Raw genomic sequence first — 27,152 nt, 5'->3', positions numbered from 1 at the left:
CATGCCTGACTGAGACAGGAGTGTGCACAAACATGGATGATTCCTATGGCATCTAGGTGACCCTGTGAGCAGCTTTGAAATAGCCCTGGTTTACAGTGAACAAGGTGAAAGCTCCAACATCAACCTTAGAAAATAAGTTCATAGCCTGATTCAGGGGTTCAGTTAATCTACTCTGCTTTTATCAACAGGCTTTCACCAAACAGTGCAGAGCTGCAGCATGATTGAAAGAAATGTCTCATCAGATAGACAGCTCACATTTGCACAGCACATGCTCATTGAGAGGGCTTCCCTAGGTGGGTGAGAGCCCAGCACTGCCACTCAAGCAAGCCCCTTCCCTTGGCACTCCAGGTTGCATCCTGCCCTCCTCTGAAACCACACACCAGAATCATACAAAGCAATTTCCTATCACTATTCAGAGAGAACTGGAAGGAGACTTCCAAATGGCAAAGGATCATGGGAGGTGGGCTCTGTTTAGACAGTGGGGATGGCTGTCCTCCCTTGGATGAAAGAGCTAGAGAGGATTTCATCACCATCTGTGGGAAGGGCTGGGGTGGAATGGCTTTCAACTCCTGCAAGATGCCATGTGGAGAAGCCCAGAGCACACAGGGCAGAGTGGAGAGCTGATCCTGGTCATCTAATCCTGAGCTCTCAGGTTAAAGACTAGGTCTCCCTTCCTTCTGTAGTTACCAGATAGATTATAGCCTCATATCATGCTGAGCAAACAGGAGCTACAAAGCCCAGTGTACAGGTGGGTAAGACAGAACAGAGTGATAAAGGGAGCAGCCTCAGATTCTAAAGTCTGTTGTATGATACCCTCTTCTAGGGTTGCTCTGGCCATTCCTCCCATGCCTAATCACAGAGTAGGGTTATTAGAGGCAATGGGACCTCTGCCTCCAGACAGAACTTTGTAGGAAGGAGGTTTTTCTCAAGTACTACTTCTGAAGGAGTGAGGGCATAAATGCTTCTCTGTTTCTTTAATTTTAATTTATGAAGTACCTGGGATTCTTGTTAAAATGCAAATCTGATTCAGAAGGCCTGAGGCTAGGCCCACCATTTGGCATTTCTACCAAGATTGCAGGCAGTTCCATTACTGCTGGTCCATAGGCCATACTTTTATTAAGAGTTGAACCACAAAAGATGGTAGAGGAAGAAGGGAGGGAGGGAGGGAGGAAGGGAGGAAGGAAAACTGAAGATGAAATGGAACCAGTACATGTTGGCAAATGCAATTCTCACTTCCACATTCTCCTGATGGCATCTCAGAGAGCCAGCCCTAAACTTGGACAAAGTAAGACTCCGATCATAGGGTAAGAATTCCCCAGCCTGAGCAAATACATTACATTATCCAGCCTACCTACCTCATCCACATTTTGTGTTAAGACACTGATGTTTTGTGCTGAGATATTCACCTACCATTTTCACTAAGAGCCCCAATGAAAGAAGCAAACTGTGGAAGGGATGACATTTTGACCCATTAGTATGGTAAGTACACACTGTAGATTTCTTAGTAGGGTCTGGAGAAGTAGTGTAAGAGCCCTGGACTTGGACTCAGACCTGGATACTAGTCCCAGCTCTGCCTGAAATCTTGCCTAAGTCCCTGTTTACTCACTAAATATTTAGGAAGCAGTGCCGGGCACAGTTTAGGAGCGGGAGATACAGCTGTGAACAAGATAGGCAAAGCCCTGTTCTCTTGAAGCTGAAGGTCTAGTAGAGGAAGGCACATGATAAACAAACAGACAACATGTCAGGAGAAGACTGCTCTGGTCTTCTGAGGAAAACAGAGCAAAGTAAGGAGTAAAGTATGGATTACTGTTTTCTATAGAGTGGTCAGAAAAGGCATCTTTGATACAGTGGCATCTGAGGAGAGACTACAGAAAAGGGAATAAGCCAAGTCTGTATCTGGGGAGGACATCCCAGGCAGAAAGAACCTGAGGCTCAACTTCCTCCTCTATAAAATAAAGGGGTAAGAAGACAGGGTCTTTGTGATATGGCTCCACGATTGGAGAGTCTGCTGCTCAGGAGCGGGAGAGCGTTTGGCGGTTAGGGAAAATGTGTGCATGGGCCATGCTGCTGAAACCCACAGGCCACCTTCACAGTCCCCTCCTTTTTTATAGCCTTCTACATCTCTCTTTCCAACTCTGTTTCAAGGAGCAAATTACCAGTTGTTTTGAAGAAACAAAAATAATCTGTCCTGTTAAGGGAGAGATATTTTAAAACCACTGAATGGATTTTTCCTTCCCTGCCTTTTTTTGACTGATACATCTCCTCTCCTTCCAGTTCTAAAATAAGCACCCTGTCTGCCCATACATGAGTCCAAAGGCAACACTCCGCAGATGGTGTGGGCCTGAGGAGAGCCAGGCGGAGGTCGCCTGGAAGGCACTAGACCTGGAGAACACACCAGGGCAGCCGGGCCAGCCTGGCCTCACCCGTGGTCTGCTTCCTCCAAATCCAGGTGACAAGATACTCTTAAAAACAGCAATGGAATGTGGTGAGAGTTGGCATTTGCAAATGACAAATTTCTGACCAAATTCCAGTTCTCTGCAATGGAAAACCAGCAGCTTCCTGTTACAGAATGTACCAACACTGCATGCCTAATACATGGGTGTGGGCAATTCATATACTTCAAATCTAAATTTGGCTAAAAATATAACAAAGCCAGCATATTTTTAGTCAGGTAAACATTTCTGGAGACTAGGTCAAATTTATATTGGTTTCTGCTCTGCAATCCAGAGAAAGAGTGATTCCAAATGAGAAACAGGGACCAATGGGGAAAGCTGGGGACACTGATCCTTGGTGGCCATCTCCAGTTTGTGGGTGCTTCCCAGGACTACATAGTTTGTCCTTTACCACTAGAGAGGCAGCATCTTTTAATTAACAGAGGCCTAGGCTACTTTAGAAGGCAAGTCTTAGTTGGGTTTTACTCCTTCTTATGCTGAGAATCTTAAACAAGTTGCTTTCCATCTCTGTGCCCTCAGCTATATGTCTCTCCTCCCCACCCTCTACTATATTTGGGTTTAATTAGAAGCAGCACAGAGGGAGGACTATGTAGTGAGTAATGTAGGCTCTGCCCAGTTTCAGGCCTGGCTCCACATACAGGTGGGTGACCTTGGGCAAGTTGTTTACACCCTAGGTGCCTTGGTTCACTTGTAAAATATAGGCAATAACAAAAGTGCTCACTTGAGAGGTTACTGCTTTCATGATGATTAAATGGGAAAATCCATATAAAAAATGCTGAGAAGAGTAAGCAGTACAAAGTAAGAGCTCAGGAAATAGAAGTAATCATATCTACCACATGCCAGGCACTTTGACAAACACTAATTGCTCTAATCTGCATGGCCCCTTGAAGTGCTACACTTTCCCTGGGGAAACTGAGGCTTGATGTGACTGATTTGTCGAAGCTGCAGTAAAATAACTCTTCATTGAGTGCCCACTGTGTCCCAGGCCCCGCACTAGCACTAGGGAAGTTAGACGCCTGGTAAATAAATGGGGAGGTAGGATCTTAACCTGGGTCTTGGACTTCCAGCTTGGGGGCTTTAAGAGACTGAGCAGAAAGAGCACAGACATAAATTCAGAGAGTTCCAGTATCGACTCTGTGTGGTCATAGTCAACTTAGTGACTGCCTCTGAGCCTCATACATGAAATGGATGAAATGCCAGCACTCTTATCACACTGTTCTGAGGCTTAAATGAGATACTGTAAATAAACTATCTGGCCCCGGGGAAGTGTCAATGATGATCTGCTACCACAATTACACCATCCACAAAGAGGTCCTGGCTTTCTGATTCAGTGAGACAAAGGTGAACACTTTCTAATATGAAGGAATTAAGGATACTTACCTTAACTACTTGGTAGAAGGAGGGCTTAGGGCTGGTTCTAATTCTTTAAACCATCAGGCCCTTCAGAGGGAAGATCTGATCAGCAGGAGTGAGGTGGAAAGAACACTGTCAGGTGTCAGGATGCCGGAGTCCAGTTTTTACTCTGCTCTCAGAGCTGGGTAACTTTGGGAAAGTTACGGCCCTCTATGCATCACCATTTCCCCATTTGCACAATGGAGCAGTTGGAGTAGATGATCTTCAAGGTCTACACTGGCTCAGATGTCCACAGACATACAGATTGCTCAGCAGACATCCCAAGTAAACATGGTTATTCTAAATCTGGTTTTGTCACCTAAATGGTGCTTCTCCCCCGCACCCCTCCCAGGGCTTCCCTTCCTCTGTCCAGAGACAGTTAACAACCAAAGTTCACATATTGGAAGGTCTGACAGCTCTGGTATACTTGAGGCCATCACATTTTGACATTAACATGTGTCACCCCCAGGTCTGAAAAGAATCAAGCAAGTCAGCATGAAATGGGGACTGTCTGCATAGCTACAGCCGCGCAGACTTATGGCAGGAGGACAAAAAAGAGGTCCTCCCAGCTGTGAGGCTCATGGATGCTGCCAGGCCTGGCAGAACAGGGGTGACCTGGGGCACAGCAGCCACAGCAGTGAGAAAAGGAGACTGTGCCCAGATTGCAGCAGGATGTGGGCAAAAGCCAATGGGGTTTGTCATTCTATAAATGTGGAGCCTCTGGCAACAGGCTGGCATAGGCATACGAGGCCCCAGCAAGAAGGAGGCCAAGGCCAGGGAAACAGGGAGCAGGCTCCAAGGAGAAGAGAGTTTGGAGGTCTGGTTTTCTAAAGCAACAGCTGAGTCAGTGTGGGACTGGGGGTGCCTCCTCCAATTATTGCCAGAGGCAGGGGTTAAAAGTACAGATTTTGGAATCAGAAACACCCAAGTTCAAGTCTTCCCACTGTCCATTCCAGCTATATGACCTGAACAAATTCCATGACCCTTCTCAAGCCAGTCCCCTCCCTGACTTCTCATTTTTCTCCTTACTGGGAAAATAGGGTCAATACTAACTCAGAAAGTCAGTGTGAGAATTAAATGAGATTATATATGGAAATGACACAAATGGTGGCTGTCACCATTATTCCTGAAAGGCTTGTCCCATCCTACTCTTTAAGCCCTCCCTTTCTCTTAACCATCTCAAATCCTCAGACCCTGCTCTGGGCCCCATTCCAAAGTTGGGAGTGGGGATCAGCCAAAGCCCCCCAGTGCCCACAATGGTCACTCCCTCTCAACCCTTCTGGCCAGCTGTACTGCCATTACCCCATTCTGACAGCCCTGCTTCCATTGGCGGGATGAGTTTGCCTAAGACCTGGCACTGGGAAGCTTTGGCACAGGCCTCAGCCATTGTTCAAGTTGCCTGCTCTGTGTCCCCGACCTGAACAAATTTCATGACCCTTTTCGGGCTAGTCTCCTACATGACATCTCATTTTTCATGAAGGCTTCCTGGAGGAGGTGACACTAAACCTGAACTTCAATGGGTAAAGGGTAGGGAGGATTTACCTAGGCCAAGGACACCTAACTAGTGGGGAGAGAATGATGGTTGAAACAGAGAAAGAAGCCGCTTTCACTCATATGCCTCACCTTCTCCATGCCTATATGAGTAGGACGCAATGAGGGCTTTTAATGTTTTAAAAAGTTTCTTGTATATTTCAACTTTGGAGACATCTCAGATTTTTACAAGAGATTATCAAATCAAATTGGATCTTATGATTTCCATAAAATGCCAGCACCCATTCTCATGAAAGAACAGAAATGAAGCCAAGATTCTTGTACTATACCAGAAAGGAGATAAAGAGACCAGATCCTTAACCTAGTGAAATAAAAAGTTGTCCAGGCTCTTCATTGTGAGATCACATAAACACACACACACACACACACACACACACTTCTTTCCACTTACATCGGGGGTGCACCACAGGTGTCAAGGGGATTGCTGATGCATACTTTTGAGCTGGGGCTTTGTTTTGTTTCTCAACATTTTATTTTGAAAAATTTCAAACAGACACAGAAAAAGTGCAAGTTTCACAGTTGTTAACATTTTATGATATTTGCTTTCTCCTTCTCTCTGCAGATATACTCACCTTTTTTCCTTTATTATAGGATCATTGATGTGCAGTCTTATGAAGGTTTCACATGAACAACATTGTGGTTTCAACATTCACCCATATTATCAAGTCCTCACCCCCTCCATTGCAGTCACTGTTTATCAGCATACTAAGATGCTATAGAGTCATTACTTATCTTCTCCATGTTGTACTGCCTTCCCTATGACCTACCTATATTGTGATTATGAATTATAGTGCCCCTTAATCCCTTTCCCCTTTGGTAACCACTAGTCCCTTCTCAGAGTCTGTGTATACTGACCTCTTTTTTCCCTAAACTATTTGAGAATTGCTGACATCAAGATACTTCACCTCTAAATATTTCAGTATGTACATCCCAAGAAAAAGGACATTTACTTACATAGCCCAAATATCTAACATTGATAGAATAATACTAACTAACATACAATCTGCATTCAAATATCTCCAGTTGTCACCAAAATGACATTTCTGGCACTTACGGCTTTGCTCATTCAGTACCTAGTCAAGGATCTCTCACTGGATTTGGTTGTCATAGCTCTTTGGTCTCCTTTTCTAGAATAGTCCTCCATGTTTCTCACTAAATTTATCATCTTTCATGACATTGTCAGTTTTGAAGATCCTAGTACTGTTGTCTTAAAGAATGACCCACAGTCTGAATTTATCTGATTGCTTCCTCATGTCAACCAATGATTCTGATCAAAGTTCCCATTTTTCCCCTCCTCTGTCCAGAACCAGGCCAACCAGTTACAGTGACAACATTTAGTGAACCTTGTGGCCTCAGAACACTTGAATGAGGTAACTGAAGCTCAAAAGACAATGTGATTTGTTAAAAGTCATGCAGCAAATTTAATAATTTCAGAGGGTTTTAACTGATATTATTAGGCAACAAATATTTACTCATTATTGAAAGAGTATTTTCAATATTCCCAAAGTCAGGGGCAGAGTGGAGGAGCCAAATGTTGTATGTACTAACCCAAAGAAAATTTTACAGCAATTTACTTGGATTCAGTATTAACAGTTTCTTCTCAGATATTTTTTCAAAGTACTTCCACACTTGCTACTTAAGAATCTTGACTTTGGGGTCCAACAGATAAAGCTTCAAATTCTGGGTCTACCACTTACCAGCTATGCCACTTGGAAAAGCACCTTAACCTCCCTCAACCTCGGTTTCCTTAAAGGGTATTTATGGTGTTAAGATGCTTAAACCAGTGTCTCTTTCTTAAGATTCACCTCTGTTTAGCTGCACAATGACTCTTCAAAAAAGGTAAAGCAAGCGTTACCCCCTTCATTGTATGCATGAGGTGACTGAAGCTTAAAGGACAATGTGACTTGTTAAAAGTCATTCAGTAAAGTGTCAAGAGCCAGAACTAGAGCCAAAGGTGCTGACTCCCAGAGCTGTCATTTCTAATTTTCTTTAGGAAGTGGCATCTACCTGGTATGTTGTGAAGATTAAATGAAATGATACATGTCTGGTGCGATGTATTATGCTGGCACAGAGGTTATGTTCAATCAGTGTCAGTGATTATTAACATATTTTCAGTGCGTCAAACTGCCAGGAGTAACTGATTTTGTTCAAAGGTTCCCAAAGAACCCTGGGAGCTAGGCTCACCATTATTTCAACCAAGCTCCCGTTTCCATCCTCTCTTCCTCAGCCAAGACGAGGGGGTTGTAACAACCCCAGATTCACTGGGTATTAATCATTACTAAGTTATTAAATTCATTATTAAGGAATGATGGCTTAAGACTTAGAAGAAGAGACAAAATATTCTGAAGCTGTGGGGCCACTGTTTGCAAAACACAAGAGAGGGTCTGTTTTCCTTGGGAAAGAGACGTTAAGTTATGAGTCATTCTTTAGGTTCTGTGTGGGTGACTTGGGGTTCCTGTGAAAACTTTTGTTTCACTATTGTCTTGCATGGGCTGAAACACAATAGCCTGACCCAGTTTTGTCCCCAAAATCATATGACCCATTCTGTCCAAGACATTCTAGGAATACATTGTCTCTCTCCTTGAACAATATGACCAACAGACAGAGTTACCATTGACATCGGCCTGTGGCTGTTGGTAAAACACCACTGGGCAGTTGGCCATGCCTTGGGACACCTTAATGACCAAACTGATCACAAGGTCCAGCTCCCAGCACAGTCATACTGGCCTCAAAGGAAGAAGGCTTTCCCTTGGTCCTCAGAACAATAAGGAGCCTTCAGAAGCCCTGTGAATGGGAATGTTCCATTCTTGGTCCTGGGAAGGGCTGTCAGATTGGCCAGCTTCACTTAGACACCTTCACAGGGGCAGCAGACTCAGGGTACAAAGGAGGGCTTCCTATGAGCTTGGCTGCAGCAGACCCCTCAGAGTGGCTAGTGCTATAGATACGGCATGTCTGGGACCAAAATGTGGAGATTGCATTGCAAATTCTAGCTATGACTCACTTAGAGGACACTATTCTGGATTTATTTTTGCTCCCCGTTAATCAGAAAAAAGCCCTGCAATGCCCTCTGCTTTCAGAGTGCAAGCCCTCTGTCTTTCCATGTAATCAACCATCTGCTCAGGAGGCAGAGAGGTAGGGTGGAAAGAACAGGAGCCTGGAATAAGGCAGATCTGGTTTCTAACGTGGAGCTGACCTTGGGGAATAAAAATAGGCAATACCACATATTCTTCATTTATTATATGCCAGGTACCGTGCTCAGCAGCCTACCTGTATGTCTCACTGAATCCTCACAGCCAACATATAATCATCACCATTTCTGCTGTATAGATGAAGACACTGATACTTAGAAATGTTAAGTAATTCTCCCAAAGCCTGACTTTGAACCTAGGTCTGTCTCCCAATGAAGCCAAAACTACCATGTAAACCTGCCTCCAAGTGATAGCTTTCCTTAGTCTATAGAATACATATACCACTTTACATTTTTCCCAGTTTCTTGTGTCTCAAATTTTTATGTATTTTTAAAATATTTCATATGTACACACACACACACACACACACACACACATACAGAAAGAGAGAACCACAGACTACCTGGCACACAGCGAACCACAGACTACCTGGCACATAGCAGATGCTCCATAAATGCTCCTTTTCCTGCTGCTAAGGCTGATTCTAAGACATAAGAATCTCTAACCTTAAGCCAAAATCTCACTGGGTGGTTTGGCATTTTCAGACTGGCTTCAGGAGCTTCAGGAGCTTCATGGAGGCCTAACCAAAACATCTCTCTCAAGGCTGCAGCTCTTAAGTCTTATAAGTAAGTAAAATGGGACACCATGATTTGGTGACGCAATTTTGGTCACAGAGGAAGAGAGTATGAGAAGAGGGAAGCAAATCTAGCTATTCTGAAAGCTGGAAATGGGGCTATAATTCCTCCAGCCCAGCCTTTGATGTGCGAGTGCTTACATGTGCTCATTACTTTAAGCTGTTCCATGTGTATATATTTGTACAGTGTGTGTATATATGTGTATATACACATATCTAGAGGTAGATGTATTTATATACATCTGCATACACACACATAATGATACCCTAAATAAGCCACCAGTCCCACCTTTAAAGTGTCTTCAGAAAATTAACCTATGGAATAAGCAATAATATGTGAACTATAAACATTCTTGCATGTTGGCAGATAACCACACTACACATTCCCCTCTAAGAACCGAGAAAGAGAAGAAAGGGAATAACACAATAACAGAAAAATGCACTAATCAAATCCATAATCAACTCTCATGATGGAGCAAGGATTCTAATCAAAACACAATGGGGCAAAGTTGCAACAGGTTGTAAGTCTGGAGCTGCGCTCTCTTCCCAGGGGCCTTGCCTCTGCTTTCTTTTTAAACATCTAAAACACCCACAGAGGATTGCAATCAGTTCTAATTACCTTTTTAAAGAAATGACTTGCAAGTTGAACACCAAGCTCCTAAAAACAGGAAATATCAAAGTATTATATATATATATATATATATATATACATATATATATATATATATATATATATATATCCCCCACCAACCCCACCCCTGCAACTGCCTCTTAAAAATAGGCTAACCTCTCCTCAAATAGCTCACGAGCATTCCTTATCTGAAGGTCAGTTGGACTGGGTTTCTGAACGAACACAGAGCATGTCTCTAAAACAATTCTTTGCACATGGTCGTAATTTATACACGATGTTAACAGAACAGATGCTATAAATGTTCATTCTTGGGGGGACGCCCAGGTATCCCAGCACCAGGAACGGGATTTGGGAGGATGTGCTGCTGCAGAGCATAGTTCCCTCTACTGGGGAGGATGGAGCCTCAGCTGTAGGTTAGTGGGAGAGATTTAAGGTGAGGGTCTTGGGAGCTGACACTGGGGCTGTACCCAAGAGCTATCTTAAGGCTCCCTTAGGTCTTTTCACACTTGATGGAGATGGAGAGCAGGCTTGGGGGAGAATGGACTGTCACTGGCTGTATAATAAAAGAAATCGTGAGAACTGCCTCTTTCCTTTTTAACTACATTGAATATTCTGAACCCCAAGCTTATAATAATAATCACTGTCATTTTGCAAGGGTCTGTTATGAACCAGGTCTTTTATAGACAACACCTCCCCAGATTCTCATAATTACTCTGCATGCTCAGAATTACTATCCCCCCAGAAGCCAACATGCAAATCCAATCCTTTAACTATGAGAAATCTTTGTTCTTTTCCCATAATCACCTTTTAAAAGATGCTGGATACAGAGCAATTACCTATTGCATGAAGGTGCAGCTCCACTGTGATGACATCAACTCCTGTTCTGCACCACTGCACAGCCCTGCTCCTCATCCTTCCCTGTCATGCTCATCTCACTTCCCATCCTCCCCACCCAACCATTCCTGCCCATCTCTGAAGCCCCACCACCTGCCCCCTTTATGGGGCTCTCTGAACTTTGCCAGCCATCATGGCCCTTCCTGCCTTCAAGCATCAAGCACACCTCTCAGCCCTCTCTGCATTGTACCCTCTTGTCCTTAGTACATCGTTTGTGCCTCCCAACTAGATTCTAAAGTCCCTAAGGCCCAGGCGTTGTCTCATTTACCTGTACATCTTCCTGAGCATGATGGAGGGAGGCAACTATGAAGAGTGGGAAGACCACCAACCTTGAAGCCAGATCAGCCTGAGCCAGACTCCCTGCTCTGCCACATGGGAGCAGGACAACCTGGAGCCTTATACTCTACCTTGCTGAGTCTCACTCTTCTAGATCAGTGGTTAGAGCAGTGGTCTTATAAATCAGGGCCTGCAGGGAATCAGAGATCTCTGTGGTTATCTCTGTATAGCATCATTGTTAAGGCATAGAGTCCAGCTCTAGATTGTCCAAATTCTAATTCTACTTCTGCTACTCACAAGGTTAATAACTGGGTCTTTGCCTCAGTTTCCTCATATAGAAAATGAGAATAACAACACTTATCTCATTGGATTGTTGTAAGAATTAAGTGAGGTATTTTATGTAATGTCTTTAGACCAATTCCTGGCACATAGGAAGTGCTGTGTAATGATTTGCCATTATTATATTACTAGTGTTACAGAAAACTGTTGTTTTAGAAAATTTCCTATATGCTTTAAGTGTTACTGAGACAATGAAATGAGATCATATGTAAAGAACCTGGCACATCAGACATGCAGCAGGTGGCAGTGCCCTTCCCTCACCTGCCCACTGTGCCTGGTGGGAATGCCTACATCATAGATGCTGTACAGATCCTTGTGAACCAATTGATACCTTCTCAAAGAATCAATCCAGAGAATAAGCTATGCCTTTTCTCACTTAGAGGCTATAGGTCTAGGTTCAACATGCCCTATCTCTTGGTTTATCAATATAAATAGTTAATTTTGTTAAGAGTTCCGTATTTGCCAGACACTGGGCTAAATGCTTCACATGTGTTATTGTTCTTAATCCTCACAATTTGTATGGGTGCTCATGCCCATTTTGATAGATGGGAACACTGAAGTCCAGAGAGGTTAAGTGACTAGCTCACACAGCTAGTACATAGCAGAGACAGGACACCGTGGATACCCACTGACTTTAAACCCCCTGCTATTGATCACCACACAGTACAGCCTTCTGCCTAAAACACCCTGAATACAAGGGGAGACAGAGGCTCCAAGATATCATTTGCCATTTAACTCATCATTTCCTGAGTATCATCTAGTAACAACTGCCAGATTTTGGATCAGGAACTACCAGAGGTCAAACCAAACAGTCCTCTAGTCATCATGGAGAGGCTTTCCCGGATGGTGAATGGGCACTGTGTTGAGCAGGGTGGCAGGAAGACCTGTCCAAATAAGGGAAAACCCCTTTTGCCAAAGTCACTTTGATGCCGGGGTGGGGCAGTGAGAAAAGGGACCTGCCACCACCCACAGAGAGGAGCCCCAAGAAGCCCAGACAAGAGAAGGAAAGGGCAGGCTGGTGACAACTAGGAGAGTCCCCTGGGAAATGGCCCATTTCCTTAGCAGTGCATCCAAACCACCAAGAGGTGCAGCACACAAGTCCCCACTGAGGGAGGCAGGTGGGATGGGGGCCTTGTAGAGACTGTGAGCCAAGCACAAGGGAGGGAAGCAAAGCCTTGAGGCAATGGGACCCTGCCAGTCCCTTGGGAGCAGCTGAAGGACATTTTTTCAGGGAAGAGGGAGATGAATCACCTTTCCAGAGCCTGCCCCCTGCAAGTCCTCTGACACTGTTAAAGGAAGGGTCAAACAGGCAAAGGCAAGACAGCTGCTTGGTTGGAACGATCCCAGTGGCCACTTGCCCTCTCATTCCTCAGGTCCTCCTCTTCAGGCTGCAGGCTGTGTGTCACATCCCAGAGTCACTGCTCTGGCCACCCACAAACTACCCACCATGTGTCATAAACCACACTCCCAGAATGGAGGGGAAACCCTAGAAAGATTGTGCCCCTGACCTCATTCCTATTTTAGAGCTTACACAACAAATCCTGTGGCTAACAGCAGAGAGAGCAGAGCACAAAACCCTAGTAGACACAGGCCCTGGGAGCATTGGGGGAAATCTTGCCTCCTTCCCACATGCCGTCACTCTGACCTGTCAGCTTCCAAAAATGTTTAGCAAGTACAGCAGCGAGGGGCATGCTTATCAGCCTGGCATGGGAGCTTAATCTGCTTTGAGGTCCTTCTCCAGCCCAGAGTTCCAAAAGTCTGCTTACAATTAGCTCCCAGCTCCAGTTCCTCCATCAGAAAGGCTAGGAATGTGTTGAGTTCTAGCCTCTGATCAGAGAAAGCTCCAGAAGAAGGTGGAGACAGTGTCAGCAGAGAAGTAAGTGCCAAAAAGGTCAGCTGGTCTGTTGCCACTTCCCTGACACCAGCCCCAAACTACCCCACCCCCTGTGGCTTCCTACCTCTCCTAACAGCAACAGTCACTTCCGTCAGGTCGGCCTGTCCCCAAGAGCCCCTGCTGACTAACTGCCAAGAAAATTCAACATGCCCCTGCTCTCTCCTACCAGAAGAGGGAAATAAAGCAGCAGGGAGGGCAGAAGGCCAAGAAAACCTGATTGGCCCTTGCTGATTTCCTTAAAAGAGATTGCATGGCCAGGGCCTGTCACCCAGCCGAATTGGGTGATGTGGGCTCTGCCTGGAAAGGCAGAAATCATCACTTGTCTTCAACCTCAAGCCATGCCCCCACCCCTACCCCCACTCCTAATCACCGGGGCTGCCAGCACCTGGATCTACTACCCAGGAAGAACAGGTTTAGCTTCAGCCGCCATTCTAGGCAGCCACCCTCACCCCCAGCACAACGGTCAGCCGAGAAGCTAGGAGTCCCCAGATTGCCTGCCTTAGCTGGTGCACATCCACTGCAGTCCCAGCACTGTCCCCAGAATCCTGTCAGCCCAAGGTAAGGGCAAGGGCAGGCCATATTCAAGCAGGAGTGCCAATTCACTGACACCCACAGACTCCTTTTTTTGGATCTTGCAGCCAGGCCAGGGGGCGTCAAGCCCAACAAGTCCTCAGACCATTCATTCCTTGGCAGGGACAGAATCTTTGCTGAATCGACAGACAGACAGCCGCTGCAGCAGACACTGCCTTTTAGGGGCCAAGTCATCAACATGTAGGACCTGACATTTCCAGTGTTGCACATATTTTTTTGAGAACACCCAGCCGTGACTTCAGAAAGAAGCTGCAGGCGTGCCCGCACCCTGGTCTCACTCAGCTCCTTAAGGCAAACCTCGGGTATCCAGGGCCACACCCACCGGCCAACCCACTCTCCTCGTGCATCCCCCAGTCTTCCTGTCTAGGTGGAAAGGTTCCCTTCTCCGTCCCTACGGTATCCAACCTTGCCACTCCTCCGCACCCCCAAAGAAGTATTCACCTCTCTCTCCCAGAACAGTGCCCAACACACAGAGCCTCTCACCTGGGTATCGAACCCGTTTTCCACCGAGCCGCTCTTCCGCAGCGGGAGCCCCTCCCCCGTCGGCTCCTGCAGCCCCTGCGATTTCAAGGGGATCTGACTAGGGTAGGTGATCTTGCTCACCTCCACTTTGCTTCCCAACTTGAGGTAGCAGGGTTGGGGGCCGGTTCGGGCTGGGGGCACGTGCAGGATGGGTGCGGCGCTGTGCACGGGTTTGGGCAGTCCCGACTTCATTTTGGAGGCGACCAGGATGGCCGGCATCTTCTCCCGGGGCTTCGGCTTTCCCAGCACGTCCCTGGCAGCGGTGGCGGAGGCGACCGCTAAAGGCAGCGCGGGCAGCAGAGCAGGCGCCGGGCCTCGGCCCTCGAGGCGCCCACCACCAGCGAGGGGAAAAAAATCCCCGGGTCGGGGAGCTCGGAGCAATCCGGAGAGCGCGCCTTCGCGATGCCGGGATGCGGAGGAGGACGGGTCGCGGCGCTCAGCTGGTCCCACCTGGACAGATGCTGCAGCCCGGTCTCACGCCTTTTCTGGGAGGCCTCTTGAAGGGCTCTGGGCGCTCAGGGGTGGTTGACTGTGGCAATTCTCCTCCTGGGACCCGAGGCTTGGATGCCCATATTAACTTGTCACTGCGTCTCGGAAGTGAGGAGGCCCCTTTGGAAGAGAAGCGGCGGGGACGCACGCCTGCCGCTCCGGGAGGCGCTGCTGTGAGCGGGCGAGGGAGGGAGCGAGCAGCTCGGGGAGGGAAGGAGAGAGCGGAGGAGGAACGAGAGGGAGGGTGCACGGAGCCCAAGACGTCTCCAAGAGGCAGCTGCCGCCCTGATCCCGAGCACCGCAGTGTCGCTTGCTACGCAGAGGCGCAGCGAGAGCCCTCGAAAGGTATCTCTAGGCGTAATAGTCACCACTGCCCAGAAGCCCCACAGAAAGCACCTTAGCGCCTGTGGGTTTGCACATATTCTATGCGCTATAGCGCAGCAAAGCTGTGGCCGTGGGGCACGGGCACCGGGATGCGCGGCTGGCGGGCAGAGCAGGGCTGCGCTCGCGAGCAGCCGCCCGCTTCCCAGGAAGGCAGCGCTCGCTGGCTGCGGGGCTCTGCGAAAGGCTGGACCGGCTGCTACCCGCGAGTCTGCGGCGCGCGCTGACAGCCCGGGCCGCCCCGGCACCCCTATTGGTCCGTGGTGTGCCAATCAGAGGCCGCAGCTCTCACTGCAAAGGGGGCGTGGCCTTTACTCCGGGGCCGCCGCCGAAACTCTGGGGCCGCGCTTGGCCGCAAGTACAAAGCGGGCTGGTGGCCGCTGTGCGGCACTGCTGCGAACGCGCGCTTCCCCGCGGGCCGACGCTGCCGCGTCCCTGAAACCTTTTGAAAAATGCCCCTTCGAACGCAAACGCCCGCGAGCGGGCAAGGCTCAGGGGAAGTTTGTTTCCTTTTTCAAATTGTTCTGGTCACCTTAACGGTTTGAGTCTTCCGGAGTCACGCCTGCAGCCCTGCGGCCTCCCAGCTGGACTGGGCAAGGCCGTTTCTCGTCTCCCGCGTTAAGGATACGCCAGCCATTTCTCCTTTTTTTCTGCCTTCTCTCCAGGCGGGCCGGGGGGCGTCCCAATAGCTTCCCCTCTAGCTTTCAATGGCTGCACATTTCACTTAACTATTTGAAATATTTATAGGCAAATACACTACCCAGGGAAGCCTCCCGCCCGGAGTCAGCTCCCCCTCGCAACCTACCACAGGCTGTAATTAGAGTGGCCGGAGGAATCCAGGAGAGGCCCCGTGACCCCGGCTGGCTCAGGCGTTTCATGTAGGAGCCCCTCCCTGTCCACGCCTTGGACACACTGGCCCCACAGGTTCCTCGACTTCGCCAAAGGATCTCGCCCCTCTCGGTTGCTCTTTAAGTTGCGCTTACTCAAAATAAGTGTGAGTTGTAAGGAACGATCTACGCAGGCCAGAGCCCTCGCTGTTCACGTATAAGGAGCCCCCACCCTGTAGAACTGCCTGGATTTAAATTGGGCAAATTCTCTAATCTTATATGCATCCTTAAAAAATTTTGGCTTTCGTTGGAGTAAGGAGGAGGCTTGACTACCTTTATATAAGGTGCTGTTGTTTCGATTAAATTAGATAGTGCAAGACAGTCGTTTACAGGTGCCTGGCAATATAAGGGGCCAAAAGAAGTTGGGTATTATTATCCCTATTATTAAATTACTGCTACTTTACCCTCCAGTTCTCTGCTGATAAGCGTTTGTCTTTTCTTCTCTGAGATGACAGGTTTTCATTGTATGTGCACCCTACAGCCTAATTTACAAAGCTGATAGACCTGACTTATCATTATCCAGACCAGAAGAAACTTCAAAGTTTTAAAACAAGCTCTTAAAAGCAGCATTAAGAAATGAGAAGGTTCCTTTTTAGCCTGGCCTACTCTCTTTCTGACCTTGTCTTCCACCCATTCTATACAGCAACTTTCTACTCTACCTAGGCCAAAATACAGCATTGTATATTTCAGGTATCCTTCCCTCCCTCTGAAATTAAATCACACATGGTCCATACCACTGACTTAGTACTCAGCCCTTTGCCATCTGACACCACCTTGTTATTTATCATCCATATTTATTTTCTTCTTGGTAAGCCTCTTGAAGTTAGGAACTGTGTTATCCACTAGGTTCTCTCAGCATCTAACGCTGTAAACAGAATAGCTATCCAAATTGTTATTGAATGAATGAGTGAATGATATTAGCAGTAGTTCTCCAGGAGGAGAGCCTTTTAGATTTGGAGCATAAGGTTGTAAGAAATTTTACATGATACTAAACCTTAGGACTCTCCTACCCAGAATTCTAATTCTGACAGATGTACCAAGAGTTATGGAAAGATATTATAGTCTTTGACTCTAAAGGTCATGGAGATATTTCAAAGTAATTCCATGGCCCTAATGCAGTGGTTCTCAAAGTATGGTGCCCAGCAGCAGCACCTGGAAATTTGTCTGAAAAACCCACCCCAGACCTACTGAACTAAAAGCCCTGGAGGTAGGGCCCAGCAAAGTTTAACTAGTGTTTAACCCAGTGATTCTGATCATACTAAAATTTGAGAACTTCCATGCTATGCTAATGAATATATCATTCATTCAGTGCTCTTTCAGGGCTTCTTAAGCCTTAACATACATAGGAATTACTGGAGATTTTGCTAAAATACAGATTCTGGTTCAACAGATTTGGAATGGGGCTGAGATTTTGCTTTCAGAATAAGCTCCCATATTATGCTCAAGCCGGTAGTCTGAAATGACCCTTTAAATAGTAGGGCTACACCATACATAGCAAAAAGGTTTCATCTCAACCATAGGTAGCAAAAAAAGGCCATCTGTAGTTAAGTGACTTTCTCTCACACTGTGCTAAAAAGAATTCTGAGGGTGCATTTATCTAGTTTAGTTGGTACTAGCACCCTGACCAATTAATAATGTCTGTCATGGGTACAGAAAGAAAAATAGTGACATTCATGCTATGTATTTGCCATCTTTGATCTCTTGTTTAAATTGGCTGCCAAGGTCATTTTTTTTTGGGTTTTAAGGCCCTCAAATATGTACTGATATGAAAAACAGTGCATCTTTTTTTATTGTTGTATATTAAAAGTACCTATTCCTAACACCCTAGGATTTGGTAAACGTATGAGCACTCACCTTAACCCTGTGTGATTTATCTAACTAGTACCTGATAATTTCTCATCTTTCATGATGGAAGACAAGTGAGTCTTTAAGTCTATTTCAAAATGGCATCCCTTTAATAATTTTATTTGCTCTTTCCTGGAACATTCTTCATGTCCCTTTATATCTTTCCTATAAAACTACATTTTCCTTATTTAGAGCGAAATAATGTATCATCATAACCAAACAAGGGAGGGGAGGGGAGCTATTTTTTTGTCTGGGACGAAAGAGATAATTGTGAGATTCCTCCTTAAATAAGGTAATCTCAAATTATAAAAATGTCCTATGAAGTTATTCCTTCCATATGGAAGCTATGTTAACATGAGAGAAGTTGTGTTAAATAAAGATGTTAGGCAAGCATTGGTAGCCAAAGAAGCCCCTGGTTCAGAGAATAGCAAACTGCTTTGGAAAGAGCACAGTATCCAGGCTTTTAAAATATTATTATTATTTTTATCATATGCACTATGGTCAGTCCACCATTTAAAATCCCAAATTCAATGACCCTTCTCTCTTTCTCCTGTCTGATACTGAACTTTCTAAATCACCCACAAATCAGTAATGGGCCAGTTTGAAACTTATTCCCAAAGCTCTCAGGACAACTGAATCATCCTCAGAGTTCAGAGTTCCCTGGTTGTAAGAGTCATCCTCAGATCAGGATAAGGCAGCTGCACTGCTTTCTGATCCTCAACAGCAGCCACTGTTGATTAGTTGAGTGTGAATTGGGCTTCAGAGCTGACCTGCAAGTGACCAGCCCCATCAACCCATCCTTCATCTGAGTTAAAGCCCCCTGGCTGTGCCTGACCTCCCAAGAAGACGGGCCTGTGAAGAGCTGAAGCATCTAAACCCCAGCCTACCATAAAAAATGCAGGGATCTGGGGAAAAAGTCAGTGGCTTCTTGGAAACCCTGGCTAGAAATGATAAAGGGGTATGTTGCAAGTCTCTGGAATAAAATAAAAAGCAAAACATTCATGAGTTTATTTGGAAGTAAAAAAAAAATAGAATCACACTAGCTTATTTTCTAAATAAGCTTCTCTTAAATTTTCTACAACAGGGGTTGGCAATTTATGGCACATATTTCAGAAATGTCACAAATGACCATATTTTGGTAGTGGCTGAATTGAGGGCCCACGCATCTCAGACTGTACAGAGGCAGGGGTAAGAACTTTAGGAAAGCTCTTTAGAAAGTCTGCTCACCCTGCTGCCCACTGCCGTCTAATCTACCCTTTTCCAGATGACTCTGTGCAGATCAATATGTGCAATGGTAATCTCTGGGAGATTGGGGGTTCTCCCACCTGCAGATGCTGAAGTGTAAAGGAGTATGTGTGTGTGTATAGGCATTTGAGGCAATGGCCCTTATTAAATATCAAACCATAGCAAACTGTTGATTAATCAGATATTGAGTGGATCAATCATTAATTCAATGAATAAATTGTTGAGAGCCATCTATTTGCCAGGCTTTGGGCATTATGATAGAGAGCAAATCAGGATAAATTCTTGTTCCCTGCTCTCCAGGTTCATCTGCTGTTTCCCAGCTTGAGGATCACCTGTTTCAACACCAAAAAGCTGAGAGAACTCACAGTCTAGTAAGGGAAGTAAATGGGGAGATGAATGATAAATAGTAAAACTAGTACTCTTGCAGGGCAAAATATACTGTGATCAATGAGGCACATAGGAGAATCAACTATCCATGCAGTTAGCAGCCATTTTGATTAATTAAACTTTCTAACCAACAAAAAACAAAAGAGTAATGGAGAAAAATCTCCTTTCTCCACCCTTAGTGTTAAATTCTAAGAGATATGTGTCCACTCTCCTATCTTTGTAACTTAAGTCTAGGAAATACTCCTTTGTTTGCATCTTGCCTCATTCCACAAAGATTTGAGGAAAATCCATATTCAATAAAATAATGACTATTAATAAGAATAAGTATAATAAGAGGGATATAAGAGGGAAAACATTCCTATTTAAAACTTAGGCTGTGACTACTTTTGCCTTCTGTAGTTGGGGGAAGGTTGCATAAATAAATCGCACCAGTGGGAACATAAACTGCATATCACTTCCTTTCATATTCTGGCCAGTTTGGGGCTAGTCTAGAAAGAGCCTCTGAGTATATGGTCTCAGAGATAACATTAGTAAGTATTTGGATAGCTCAAGGTCAGCCCAGAGCCCAGGGGTCAAGCTATATCATTGTCTATAATAAGTGAGAAAAAGTCAGTTTTCCTGGAGAGGTTTAGTGTGAAGAGCCCCCCAAAATGGCATAGCCAGAGCACAGTGAAGAGACCCCCTCAGGGGGCTGGAAGAAGCAGAGCAAAGTGGCATAGGAAAACCCTTTCTTTGCTCCAAAATAGCAATAAAACCTGCTGAGCTACCAAATGCTTGAATGCCTAGATTTTTCTTTTGATGTGGGAGAATTATTTTTAAAAAGAGCTGACTTAGAATCTGGGTTCTTTCTGAAGAAGAAGGGAGACAAGAAGAAATGATTGAGATCCTGACTTGAGTAGGAGCAGAAATTCAGAGTCAGGGATGGCCAGGAGAGTGAAAACTGCCTCCCTGCCCCCTTCTTTTTTCCCCTACCCCTCACTCAATGATTTGGGGAACCCTAGGGAGGGAATTCCCCTTTGATGTGCAATAGGATCGCCAAGAAAATTGAAATAGGAGTGTCTCCTGACTAAGAGGTGGTACCAGGGAAGATGTAAATAAAAGATGAATATCAAATTGTAGATGTGGGCAAAGAGGTGAAGTAGGAGAAGAAAATAAAATATCTGGACTCTCCAGTCTATGCCATTGGCTATAGCCAAGTCAGTACTCATGGCTTTGTGAAGATTACTGTATTTTGGAGGGAGCACCGTCCAGGACTCTACCTGCAGGAAGCAAAGGCAAAGGAGACTGAGCCAAATATGTCCAGATTCCAGCTGGATCCTACTTGCAAGCTTTTGTGTTTGCTTCTTATTTTCAATTGCCTACGCACTTTTCGCCATTACAGATGAAGAAAAAAAATTCAACAATTGAGAGGTCTAGTTAGTTGAGTTTCAAACTGATCTTCTTAAAAATTATACTCCTTGTTTTGTATTATCCATTCTTCTTCCCACACATTAGAGCAGATGACCAGAGGTGACCCAGTAATAATGCTGCTGCTGCTAAGAACTGTAGTTTATGAAGTGGTCCTTACTATGTGCCAGGGAAAACTGTAAGCATTTCACATATCTTACCTCTAATTAACAGCAGTCCCCTGAGGTGGGTCATCGTTGTCATTTTCATTATAGAGAAGAGAAAACTGAAGCCTAGAGAGGGTTCAGTACCTTACCTAAGACCCCACAAGGCAATTAAGTTGAAAAATTGGATTTGAACCCAGGCACTTGCACTCCAGAGCCTGGACTCTGAACACCGGACAGTACACATCAAAGAAACATCCATCATAACAATAACAATAGAAATGCTAACACCACTGCAGTGAATCCCCAGGGCACTCCTGTATAGTGGCACAATTGCTCCATTTTACTGTTGAGGGAACAGGCAGAAAGGTTTGGTAAGCACCTAGGTTGTGAATGATGGTGGTCTTAATAGCAAAGCCAGGCCCGAGTGCCAGGCGAGTTTGGGGAGCCTTATTTGCATGCTCAGGCCCTGACCCGGCTCCTGCTGGGGTCCTCTGGGAGGCAAAGATGACTTCACTATGGGCCCTTAAACAAGAAGCCTAAGAATCACAGGGCTCTTGGTAAAGGACAGGTCTTTAAGCTCCCTCCCGCTCTCCAAACCTAGTATTTTGAATCCATGAGTCTGCACTCTAAACAAGCACTTGGTGCCTCTGAATCAGCTGGTCCTCACTCTATGCTTTGCAGTCTTGGCTGTCTGTTAAAGTCACCTGGGGAATTAATAACCAAGGCTGCCCAGGCCCCACCCTGGACCAATGAAATCAGACTCTCTGGGAATGGGGCCCGGTATGTGCCTGCTGGCTAAGCTCTTGGGGTGCAGGCAAATGGAAAAGCACTGCTTTAAGGAACGCTACGAAGGGCTTGCTCTCTTCTTCAACACGTTAGCTTAAGGGATTACTGAGGCAATAACCTGGACAATTTTAATCAACGACAGCCAACTGGAGGAACTCAGGCCTTCTATTACTTTCTGAGCAAGATTTCCTTTTTGAGAGAGACACTCAGCCAGCCTAGCTGTTCCTGCAGCCCAAACACAGTCGGGCCATTGCCCAAACGCTGCCTCCCAGTCAGCGCTGTGGATAGCCTCCAGCAGCTGATCAGTGCTGGGTGTGGGCCTCAGGGCACTGAGCGACAAGGCTCTTCACAGCATCCCCCACTGAATGTCCTCTTTCAGTTACTGCTACCATCCTGGGAGGCTTCTGACTTGCCCTCTGACTCTGCACCAGGCACAGGCTCTAGTGAGTGTTCACTGGGAGAGGTGAGGAGAGGACTGCCTGGCCAATGTCTGACCTGTGGGAGAGGTGGGTGGTGCCCAGGAGTCAGGGTGCTCAGAGGAGCAGAGTGAACTCTTGGAAGTCTGTGCTTGTAAATGGGTGTGCTGGGGTGAAAAATCTCAACAGTGGATGACTTAAAAGAGGAATCATTTAGGGCCTTGGGGTGCATTTTGTGATTTTTTTCTCTTAAAAAATATTTTTAGGGGGGCATTTATCTTATTTGTATGTATGTTTGGCTACTATTAGAATCTGCTTATATAGAAATAAAAATGTTTATAAGGAGAAGGAAGAAAGGAATCACATCAAACTGTCAACAACAGTTATTCCCAAGAGGCCCTTTGTGGGACTGGGTCTGGTAATTTCTTCTTCTTTTATTATCATTGTTTTAAAGGGTTGGAATTGTGGGTGATTTCAACTTACTTTTCCATGAGGTTTTCTGTATTTTTCAAATTAATATGTTTACCTGTTTTAACCCTTTATTTATTCAGGGAAGACTTATTAAGCCCTGTAATGAACCAAGCCCTGTGCCAAACATTGGTGATAGGGAAGTTCACTTAGTTACTCTCCATCTCTGCCCTCCACCTTTCCAGGAAGGAGACACGAGCCCCTCTCCCAAAAGACACAAACACACACTTTGGAGCTATCAAACACTAAAATCCTGTTTTAGTTAAAAGGAGGTTATCTCTCTATACAACAAAAGTCACTGGCAAGCAGCATCCTCCTGAGACAACCAGGACCTGTTACTCCAGAGACCCTGCCTATTTTCTCTTCCTTTCAGGGAAGCAGCTCGCAACAAATTCATTCTCTAGAGAAGTGCCAAGACCACCCCTGAGCAAAGGGACTGGGAAATCAATTTTTTCTCACTGATCTACTTAAGCTGTCTATATAACCACTGATGAGGGCCTGAAGACCATCTTCATTCTGTAAGAGAGAAGACGGAGAAGAAGGCGGGCCCCAGTATGCCTGAAATGAACTCTGCTGGGCACATAGGAAAGGGGAATCCTAGTTCACACTACCCCTTAGCTGAGCTTAAAGCTGGTCTAAAAGCCGTCAACAAAGCAGACACCCATGAGGATCTTTTGTGCCCAGAGATCATTCAAAGCCACTAAACATAAACAGCTGTGTTGATTTCCGCTCCCTTTCGAAACCCAAGACAAATAAAACCTCAGAGCTCCACGGGTGGAAAAGAACAAAATATACAGGGATTTTCTTTTATTTTTTTGGCTTAGATATTGTTTTACATGACACCATTAAATCTTTTTTTTTTAATTGCCTGGCCACTTTTTTGAAGCTCCACATTGTGTAAGATTTTTAGACATTCACTGACAAATTTATCAGAATTTTCTCCTCAAGGCAGTCTGGATCTGCATCAAATATGAATCTCACGAAGTTCATCTCCCTCAGGCTGCACCTAAGACTTTTAAGCATCATCATTCTGGCATCATTGTTTCCACAAAGACCATCTTTTTGAACTTTGGAATGTTGAAGGAACTCCCATTCGCAATCCTTTGCTTTTAGGATTTTATCCTTCCCAAGGAGCGGACCACGGAGGGTTGAGTTTGGAGATGGAGAAGCAAGTCTCCAATGGCATCTGGCCTGCAAAGTTGACTTCCTGCTGAGTTATCAAAGACAGGTTTCTAGAATCCCCTCCTACAACCATTTTAGCTCTCTTCTTGCCTTTGATAATTTACTATTGACTTTCAATCCTGTCTGGTCTCCACAGTACCATCTTCCTCTGTTTTTCCCAGAAGACGACCTTTGACAGAACTTCTTCCCAGGGCTTGTTTCCAGGTTCCTTGGACAGAGCGGAGTGAAGGAGAGAATGCACTGGGACTGGAGTCATGCAGACCTGGCTGTGAATCTGCCTCACCTCCAATTGACCGAGCAAAGGTGACTTCCCTTCTTTGACCCTCTCAGTTTGTTCATCAGTGAAATGAGCTTATGTGATGATAACTATTTCACAGGGTGGTTGTGAGGATTTGAGATAATAGAGGCAGAGGGCCTGGTGTGAGTCTGGAACCTGGTTGGTGCTATACTCATTCATTCATTTAAACAATATTTTAGTCCACTAAATGCCAGACAACATGCTAAGTACTCGTACTATAATGTTAGTAAGAACTAGGGTTTTTTTCTCATGGAGCTTGCAATATAGTCAGGGAAATTGACAATAATTACACAATCACATCAGTGATTGTGTAATTACTAACCGAGACACGTGCTATGTTAGCAGATGAAGAACCTAGGCCCCTGTAGACTGCCAAGGCAGCCAAGTGTGTCTGGAGATTTTATGTGTGGGATGACGTTGGATGAGGTCTGAAAGGAAAAGAGGGCAACCAGGCAAGAAGGGGGCTTTCATGCCTGCCTGCCAGTGTGCTTGGGGTGGAGGCTGGGCAATGAGCAAGGAGTTGGGTTCTCCCCTGCACACCCTGCCACATTCTCTCCTTCATACCAATGTGATAAAAGACAATGTCAAGATTTCTCCTCTGGAAGCTCCTTTGTAAGTGGAAAGAGTCCCATAGATGTGCATAGGCATTTAACTGGCTGTGTGATCTTGGTCTAGTCACATAACCTCTCTGAACCTCATTTCTTCACCTGTCATTACTAATACATACCTCCTGGGACTTTGGGGAAAGAAGAAATGAGCAGCAGTAAAGTAGGGTATAGTGGCTAAAAGGAGGGTGACTTTGGAGTATGCATGAGTTTGACTGCATGGCCTGAGCTCTGCCAGTTACAAGCAATGTGACTAGAGACAAATTCCTTGTTCTCTCTTTGCCTTAGGCTTATCATCTGTAAAATGGGGTTTATAACAGTACTTCTCTTATAAGGTTGATGGAGAGATTAAATGAGTTAATATGTGTGAAGCACTAAATCAGTGATTGATTCATGGTCACTGCTACCACCATTATGATTATCATTTTTCCTGGCACACAGTGAGTGTTTAAGCCACAATTCCTTTCCCACCTGTCCCAGTCACCACATGACCCCTTGTGTGGGTATGCCTTAAGTGTGTGAATTTCCATTGCTAAGACATTGAGTGAAAGCCCAAAACCTGAGGCTATAAGCCCAATGGAGACCCTACCTCTGTGAGGGGGCTCACAGGCAGCATCCAGGGTCTAGGGGAGGGATCTGAACCCCCAGGACTGTGGCATCCAGAAGAGCCACGCAAGGCAAAGAGGCTACAGAGAGGGTGACAGAAATGTCCTTGCATTTCAGCAGACTGAGAAAGGCACAAGGGGTCAGACCCTCTCTCTGCAGCCTGAGCCCACATCTGCCCACTCTTCACATGGGCTCCTACCAAACTTGGTAATAAGAGAGGTGCACCATCAGGCTTTAAGCATGTCTATTTCTCTAACAAATCTGTTCGGAGTGCTGCAACATTTTTCTGCATGGAGTGTTAAAGGCAGGTATCTCCTCACCACCACCACCACTGGCTGCTTTTGTCCCAAATGCCCGAGGTGCCTGAGGCCATCATCTCCAAGGGAGATGCCTTCTCTTAGGATACTTCACTTTCAGCAACTACCTCTTCATCCTGGTATCTTTCTGATTCTTTGAAATCCACAATCAAAATCAATGCATCATGGCCCAGGCACCATGGTAATACAGGTGCAGAGGGCCACTGGGATGGTGGCAGGGTTTGGGGTAGGAACAAAACAGTTATGTGCCAGAGTTTTCATCTCATTTAATGTCTCCAATAATGCCTGGAACATTTTCTCCCCTTTACAATGAAGAAACTGAGGTACAGAAGGTAAAGTATAATTTTCCCAAGGTCATATAGCCAGCGAGCAGTAGAACTAGGATTCAAATCCTGGATTGTCTGCTTTCAGATTCATGGTTTTCCAAGATACTCTATTTGATATCAGCAACCATGGACTTAGTTCCTAATTCTGCTTCCTGTTTGCTGAAGGTTATGCAAATCATTGCCCATCAGCAGTGTGGCCCTGATTTGCCATGGGACACAGAGTTGGCGTTCTAGGCCAGCTGCCCTTGCTCACACCTTCCTCCAGCAGGTGGCTGAAAGTAGGATGCTGAGGGCCTGGGCAGGAAGACAGCACTTCTGTCTGTGTCTCAGGGTGGTGGGCTAAGCCAGAGTGCACTGGAGTTCAGGTATGGAAATAGTATCTGGAAAAGCTGGAATTTTCTATGTGTTCTTCTCCTTCCTCCTCTGTTTCCTTATTCCCTACACACACAACCACACACACACACACACACACACACACACACACACACACACACACACTCTCACACATGCATGCACTGTCCTCATGCAACTTGCATCTAGCAGAAAGGCATATACCAACTGAGGTGTTGAAATCCATGAAGAGTCATGATTTGGCACCTGTGGAGTACTTTTCAGCACTTTGGAATGACAGCTTATACATCTGCACAACCGCCCCAGAAAGGTTATATCTGTGCCACGATGGAGGGAGGAAATCAGAGCAAAGGCCATGAGTGTTTGTGGCCAAGCTGGAGTTGAACTTCTCAGCCTGCTTAGTGAGGCTTCTCACAGGTACCTCTTGCTGCTGGTTCTACTGTTTAAATTCCAGGTGACCTTGGGAAAGCCACTGATCCCTTTCAGGCCTCAGTTTTCTAAGCTGTAAAAGAGGGGGTTGGTCCAGTGGCTCTCAACCTGGGCTCTCTGGACCTACACGGTCTTCAGATATGGCAATGGCATTAACCAGGCATAATAATAGCTGCCATTTATTGAGGGCCTTAGACACATTTACTAGGTGCTTTA

General features: G+C 45.7%; 1 protein-coding gene across 4 annotated transcripts in view; it reads right to left on the bottom strand.

Annotated features, from left to right (window-relative positions):
* The window catches only part of NAV2 (neuron navigator 2), a 703,917-nt gene that overhangs the window by 371,105 nt on the left and 305,660 nt on the right, over window positions 1-27,152 (bottom strand). For 2 of the 4 annotated variants that reach the window (XM_037026705.2, XM_037026708.2), the window contains exon 1: window positions 14,327-15,435. The exons of 1 other annotated variant lie outside the window; for it this stretch is intronic. In XM_037026705.2, the coding sequence (XP_036882600.1) occupies window positions 14,327-14,584 (258 nt within the window). In that variant the 5' untranslated portion in view covers window positions 14,585-15,435. Of the gene's footprint in view, window positions 1-14,326; window positions 15,436-27,152 lie in introns of those variants that run through there. One more of the 4 variants, XM_073216316.1, reaches the window with a different exon arrangement.

This window comes from Manis javanica, chromosome 11, assembly GCF_040802235.1.
Source record: "Manis javanica isolate MJ-LG chromosome 11, MJ_LKY, whole genome shotgun sequence".
Taxonomy (NCBI): domain Eukaryota; kingdom Metazoa; phylum Chordata; class Mammalia; order Pholidota; family Manidae; genus Manis; species Manis javanica.
This window is presented reverse-complemented; position numbering and strand designations above follow the sequence as displayed.